At 47.8% G+C, this 7,090-nt stretch overlaps 1 protein-coding gene and 1 long non-coding RNA gene across 3 annotated transcripts in view; both read left to right on the forward strand.

The window, feature by feature from the left end:
- Positions 1-6: 6 nt before the first annotated feature.
- GMDS (GDP-mannose 4,6-dehydratase) overlaps positions 7-7,090 on the forward strand; it is a 434,505-nt gene continuing 427,421 nt past the window's right edge. The window contains exon 1 of the mRNA XM_014941067.1: positions 7-258. Coding sequence (XP_014796553.1) covers positions 127-258 — 132 coding nt within the window. The 5' untranslated portion in view covers positions 7-126. The remainder of the gene's footprint in view (positions 259-7,090) is intronic.
- The window catches only part of LOC106887503, a 15,620-nt gene continuing 8,891 nt past the window's right edge, over positions 362-7,090 (forward strand). Inside the window, exons 1-4 of one of the 2 annotated variants that reach the window (XR_001411898.1) lie at positions 362-1,247; positions 2,166-2,262; positions 3,345-3,442; positions 4,697-4,766. This is a non-coding gene — a long non-coding RNA (uncharacterized LOC106887503). Of the gene's footprint in view, positions 2,263-3,344; positions 3,443-4,696; positions 4,767-7,090 lie in introns of both variants that reach the window. The other variant, XR_001411897.1, reaches the window with a different exon arrangement.

Genomic DNA, 7,090 nt, shown 5'->3' on the forward strand with positions numbered 1-7,090 from the left:
AGCGGCGGCAGCGATAGCGGCGGCAGCCCAGGTGCTGAGCCGCGTCTTGGGGCGGCACTTCCCCTCTGTGCCCGCCCTTTTCCCCCTGGCTATCTCCACACCTGGGCCGCGCCCGCCGCTTCGAGGATGGCACAGCCGACGGCGGCGGAGGAGGCGGCGGCGGCTGCGGCGGCGTGTGTCTGCGCTGCCCCAACGGGAGGCGACGGCGAGGAGATGAACGGCAGGAAGGTGGCTCTCATCACCGGCATCACCGGGCAGGTAAGGGTGGGGGGCCTCCCCTCAGCCCTAGGCTTTCCCCGGCGGGGCGGCCGCGCCCGGCGGGGTTCCCGGTGTCGGGGAGAGGCCCCTGCGGGCAGCCGTGAGGGAGGCCCCGCGTGGGAGCCGAGGGCTCAGCGTGGGGCTAGCGGGAGCCTTCGTGTCCGCCGGCGGCCCTTCCTCACTCCCTCCTCCCCCGGGGCACATCCCAGCTGCTCGGTTCCCGGCCCTCACGCACCCCGCAGCGGGGCCGCCGCGCTCTCCGCGCCTGCTGCCCGCTTCCCCTCACGGTTTGGCGCCGCCGGCTGTGGGGCTGCTCCCTCCGGCGGCCCCGGTGACCTCCGAGAGGGACGGACAGACCGCCCAAGGTACGTGAGGCTTCGCTGGCCTCACCTGTGCTCGCCTGGGGGTTAGAGGTGATTTTCACCCGGTGTGTCTGAGGGTGGGGGTGCATTGCTTTATTGACCTCGGCTTTGGACTGTCTTCTAGTAACCTTCGCCAGGAATTCCTAAGAAAGCAGCTAAACCCCTGCTGAGGTGAGGTGTGAGGTGAGCATCAGTGGGAAAGGAGCCACACGGGTAAAAAGATGATAATAGGAGGAGCCAGTGTTGGGACTCTTCATGCTGCTGGTGGGGAGTGGTGCAGGCGGTGGTACCAGCGCAGGTGGGAGACAGACCACTCTCAGACTTGGTTTGAGCAGGGTTGTCATGCAGATGGGCTGTTTGTCACCTGTGTCTCTGGCATTTACAGGCAGTGTCTGCTTTATAATTAGACCTGAATGGGTGACAAAAGTATCTCCCTGGGCCACTTCTTTTGCATTCGTGTGTGTTCACTGCAGTCTCCAATTTCTTTGGCTGTATTACTCATAGGGCTAATGATGCTCTCAGAGTCCTGATGCTTTGAGCAGAAGGTGCAGGAGAAAGGTGGCATGGAAAGAAAAAATCGGTTTCCCTTGGAGCAACTTCTGCATTATGAAAAAGGATGTGCTGGTGGTGAGTCTTAACTTGGTGAGACCTCCAGGAGCATAAACACATGCAGCTTATAGCTTTTGCTGGTACAGTCCCAACAGGCAGTTTAGATATTTGCTTGGATTGTTTGTCCACACAGAGGTCTGCATTGTTGTGTCTTTGTTGGCAAGTGGGTGCTGAATAAAAGCTGTTGTGGACATAACTTAGTTGTATTTGAGGAACACCTTACTTTGCAATGTAGATGTTGCCCACTGCCTGGAAAAAATACCTGACTCTGCACATTGCTTATTTCTTGGAACGTGTTGAATGACTTCTGCTCAGAAGGTGTGTCTTCTGTGATTGGTGTAACCTATTAAGTAGGTAACAATTTATAGTAAGCATTAGTGCTCATCTTAAAATCCCAGTTTTTTCCTTTATGACTTGAATTTAGTCAGTTACAGCTTCATACATGGAAGAACTTCTTCCCCATCAATGGTGACTTGTCCTGGTACGCTCACAGATCCACTTGTGAGGTGTTGGTGTGGATTGTTTAGAAGGCCATAAGCGCTGTGGAAAAGTACATGTCAGAATAAACATGTTGCTCTTTCACTCTGAGACAATGCAAGTCAACGCTTTTTTTTTTGTAGTAGAAGAGCCTCTGCCCTTTTGTGAGGGAGTAAATCCAGAGACAATATAACATCATAGCAGCTTTCATCTGTTATCCAAGAGAACCTGTGCTATGCTTTGCCTGTTCACCTGCTGTTAGTGTTTTACCTCATTATGTCTATTTCTTGTGTATTGCAACAGTTCTTGGTGTGTGCTGTTCCCATGGTTTCGCAGCTGTTTGCCAACAGTGGGCTGAGGAAACCCCTCCAAGTGCTGTCTGACAAGATGTAACTATGTCTGAGGAAAAAAACTAATAATGTGTGTATACTAACACTTCTGCTTGATGTTTATTTTTAGCAAGAGCACAGTCAGAACTTTCCCAAGGACTACTTTGGTGCTGTGGGAACAGTCTTCCAGTTTGTTGACAGAAGTACCTTTCTCTTCATCAGAGATAGTAAGTTAGAGGCCTGTAGCTACAATGTTACAATTCTTTCAGCGCTATGTTCTCAATGTTGTTGTTCTCCATTTTTCAGAGCAGCTCTTCTGTCTTAATTTAACCTTTTTCAGGCGTATTGTTGGATTGTGTGGACGAACTAGCAAAGGCCTGGGATAGTGAGCCAGTGAGGTTTGGTGTCTTAGTGATGAGACTGTGTCAACTCTTGGCTTAGGATGGAAATTTTATGTTGAGGGTGGCCTCTTTTGGGGTCCTGTAGTCCTCTGTCATTTTAAAATCTGCTGCTGGGAATCCTCATCCCTCTTAGATGAACTTTAAAGAAAGTAACTGTAATACTCGTTCCTTGCCCCTCTCTCTCTCTTTATTTTTACATAATAGCTTTAATTTTATTTGGAGAAGCCCCACCCAGAAATGGGACACCTGGGTTCTGTTTCTTATCTGAGAGTAAGCAGACTTGAATGTCCCACCTCCCAGGAGAAAGTCCTAGTGCCATCTGTTTTTAAACTCAATTGCCATGTGTAAAATGTACAAATATGCTCAAGTGGAGGTTCACTTGAGCTTAGGCTTTGTCTTTCCCAGGCAGTTAACTTGAATTACTGGGCTAAAGAGAGTCAATCAGTTTCACATTCCTCCTTGAAACTGGTGCTCTTTCAAGGTGGGAGATAAAGGCTTGGATCCCTTCAGACTGAGGAAGGCTTAGAACAGAGCAGGATAGTAAACTCCCCTTATTTAAACTGGGCACCTTCTGCTCGAGCAAATTTCCTTTAAAAGCAAGTTGGCACAGTTGCATTGTATAATGAGCCTGCTTTTGTTTGTGTGTGGCCAGTGTACTCTGGGACTATTTGCTGAACTAAGGCATGGTGGCACCTGGTTGCTGGAACAAGGGTAAGTGGGAGAAGCATTTTGTTAACTGGGCTGTGACAACTTCAGGCAAATGCAGAGTTGTGCTTTTGTCTTTAGAGTACTCTCGGGCCAAACAAGGTGCTGCGTGAACCATAACAGTCCTTCCTGAGTTGAGATGATGCCACAGGAAGCGTGCGTGATCATAGTGTTGAAATCAGACAACTCATTTTATTTTTCAGAACTTCTGTATAGCCATGAACATCTTGATTGCCCATCTCTTCCACTGACAAAAGATGCAATTTTGTTTCTGCTATGATGGAGAAAGAGTTGAGCTCAGGTAGGGCTATATTTTTGACAATGGTGCAATTGACTGGTGATGCAGCTTTTAACTGAAATATACCAATGGAGATATGGCACAGTTGTAACTTCTGATTCGTGGATTTCTAATGGTATTCATAAGGCTTTACAGCATGTCCTATGAGGATGGGCTGTCTGCACAAATTCTTCTGTATAGTGAGTGACAGGAGGCTGGTGGTATGTGTCAGCTTACTGCACCAGTTAACAAAACCAGTTCATGGGGCTTGCATCTCTTCTAGATACAAGATGTTAAAAGGACAGGTCTGTGAGGGTGAATGTGATACTGATAGGAAGGTGATTTTGTGACCTTTGGCCAAATAAAAGGAGCTTGCTATATGCAGTGGTGCATAATTCTTTGGTCAGGACACAAATGACATGCTGGCTGCAAGGACTGGATCTTAGTCTTTATGAAATCAAACAGATAAATGACCCTGTACACATTCTGCACTTACCCACAGGGTTAGAGTGAAATCAGAGTCATTTTAACACTTGCATTACTGGTAAGAGGCACTAAGCATGTAGTCAGTGGTTTTATATACTCCTTTTGCAGTATTGAGATTGCCCTTATCTCCCCTCTCACACCAGAGCAGTGGGATGAACCATGCTTCACTGTTTCACTAAAATGACTTCCAGAACGAGGTAATTGCTGTGAATGGACAGATAAAACGTTTCTGAAGTGTCACGTAGGTATTGGTCTGCTGGTAGATTACTTGTGAGTAATGCATAGCACTTTTTTTTTTCTTAATTTAAGGAAAAGTATGGCAAATGAAACAGGCCTGTTGCATGTATTAAAATGAAAATATTTTTTTTACAAAGCTGGAATGTGACTCTTATTGGAAGAGTGTTTTCACAATGCAAAATAAATGTGCTGGATTTTTCCAACTTCGTTACCCTGAAGAACGACTCTGTAAAAATGGGAGTTTTGAATCAAATACCAGTATAACTAACAAATTTAATTCTAGATATGCAGCTATGTCTTATCACTTATTTGGGGAGGCTACTAAAGCAGTACTTCTTGACAGCATTGTTTTTAGGTACTGTGACTAAATGTTTGTTAAAGTTGCCTTTAAGTATCTTTTTGGGAAGTCTTGATTGCACTGCAATCAGTCTGATTGTCTTACTGTATGCTGATGCTTGTAAGGCTATTTAGATATTTGACTTCTTGAAGAAATACCAATAAATACTCTAGCTGAGTCTAACTACAAGGTTATATGTTTCTACTTTTCCCCCTCAGTCACTGGATTATGAGCAGTGAATAATGTCTATCTTGTGTCTGGTGCTGTTCCACTTGGAGAGACAGTAAGGTAAGACTTTGTAGACAAAGATCATTCAACAGGCACTTACAAAGCTCAGTTTTGAATGAAGCAATGCACTAGAACTTAAGTGTCAGTACATGGCCAGAGGCTATTGCAAATTGTAGATGAAGAAAGCAGTTGTGTTTCTGCCTTGAGAGCTCTGACAGCAGCAGTACTAGCACCAGCTTCTGCTCCCTTGCCTGCAGCTCTGTCAAATTCAACTGCCACTTGGCAAAACTTAAGGTAGCAGCCTCAGAAGTTTCAACCAAACCCTAAGATAGAGTAAATACAGCTGATGTGTGCCACGCAGAAATGCAAGAACATCCTCTTGAATTGGTTGGTGTAGGAAGAATATAAGGTCTGCCTTTATCTTCCTGGTATCAGAAGTTCAATCAGCTGCTTACGGCCTTTGCTATTCCTGTAACACACCAAACCCCTCTGCATATGTACTGCAAGTTTTATGCAGGTGTTACGGTTCATAGTTTGAGAGAGGCTAACTGTATTGAGGGGGGGTGGGGAAAGACACTGAAAAAACCAAGATTTGCTATTTTTTGTGGAGTAAGGTTAAGGCTTGTGCGGTTTTCTTTTTTTTTTTTTTAAATCTGGTTGTTGGGAATGAAACCAAGCAAGACTCTGTGGGGCAAACTACCAGTAATAAGACAACATGACTCATTGCTTAATATTTAAAAAAAAAATCCAAACCAGTAACAAATAGCTGATATGGAGTGTTCTGTGTTACCTCAGACCAGGACATACCCTTTGATACTCTGTGACTAAAATAACTTTATTTCTTGGGGAAGGGTTGTAAAGAAAGCAGTTAAACAACTTCTTAGAAAAGCTTCATTTTTAAGTATTGTGATCAAGTGGGAATCTTTGGCACTGGGGAGTGCATGTATACCTGTAAGGCAGATGTAGAGAAACATTATAGCCTGTTACACCAGAGAAAGGACATCAGCTTGCCGGGTGAAGGAGCAAATCCAAAGGATTGCCTTTCTGTGTAGAAATGGAAGGATAGCTTTTGCTGAAACTGGCAAACCTAAATATTAGTATTGCTGCCTTTTCATTTAAACAAACATTATCGTGTTTGAAAGCAGGTACTCTATTTCAGTTGCTGTCTCTGAGTATCTAAGAGTTGTCTTGAGTGAGAACTTCAGATGTGTTGAACATCCTTATCTTAATTTGAAGATGCAGAGATGTAGGAACTACTAATTTGGGCACAAACTGAAATATAGGAAACTTAATTGAGAGGGTGTATATTTGGGTTTTATTTAAAGTTGTTTTGTTTTAAATGATGAGAGTGGTCAAGCACTGGAACAGACTGCCCAGAGAAATTGTGGAGTGTCTGTCCCTGGAGGTAATCAAAACTGAACTGGACACAGCCCTGAGCAACCTGTTGACACTGGCACAAGCTGAGATCTTGGACTGGGTGATCCACAAAAATCCTTTCTAATGTAAACTTGCGTGATTCTGTGAGTCCTCCATGGTATCAGAAGTTGAGATTTGTGACAAGGTGGCATCAGTGGCTTGTTGAAAACTCTGCAGCAGATGAATAGTTGCTGTGGTTGTTGTGACCAAAATGCAGGACCTGGCACTTGGCCTTATTGAACCTCATACCACCGGCCTTGGCCCATCGATCAAACATGTGACCCAACCTTCTGACCCAGAAGCCTCCGGGTCGTTTATAAACAAGGTATTTCTACAGGAGGAAAGGGCCGGGAGGAGCAGACCCTTCCTCGCCCTGAGGGCTGGAGGGCACAGCGCCTCGCAGGGAAGCGCTTTGGACTCGGCGCTCCCGAAACTCGCTCTCTGGTGTCTAACACAGCCGGTGGGCCCGGGGGATCGGGCAGCAGGGCGGCGAGGGGCCCAGGGGCAGCGGGGTAACGGGGACACACACCACCCGTAGTCCCCGGCCGGGGCGCGCGCCCCTCGCTACGACCCGGCGCTTCCGGAGCCGCTGCCGCCGCCCCGATCCTCCGCGCCGCAGGGGGCGCTGTTCGCCCCGCGCCGCTCTTCTCACGGGGCGCCGCCCATCCTCTCTATCGACACGCGGTAAGGAAGTCAGCGGCGGCAGTGCCGCATAAGGCCACGCCCCCCCACTTTCTCAGCCAATCACCGCGCCCTCCTCTAGTCCCGGCGCGGGACCGCTTCTGTTCCTTGAAGGAAGCGCCGGGGCTTCTGATTGGCTGCGGTGGCCGGGAGAGGGCGGGGCGAAGCGAGGGGAGGGGGTGGCTAAAGCGGGGCCGGCGGGCGGCACGCGCGCCTGCGCGGTGAGGGTGGGAGGGGCGGGGCTGCACCTGCGGCCGCCGTGGGGCGGGGCGGGAGCGGCGGCGGGC

The sequence above is a fragment of the Calidris pugnax genome, unplaced genomic scaffold (genome assembly GCF_001431845.1).
Source record: "Calidris pugnax isolate Ruff unplaced genomic scaffold, ASM143184v1 scaffold8, whole genome shotgun sequence".
NCBI classification, from domain to species: Eukaryota; Metazoa; Chordata; class Aves; order Charadriiformes; family Scolopacidae; genus Calidris; species Calidris pugnax.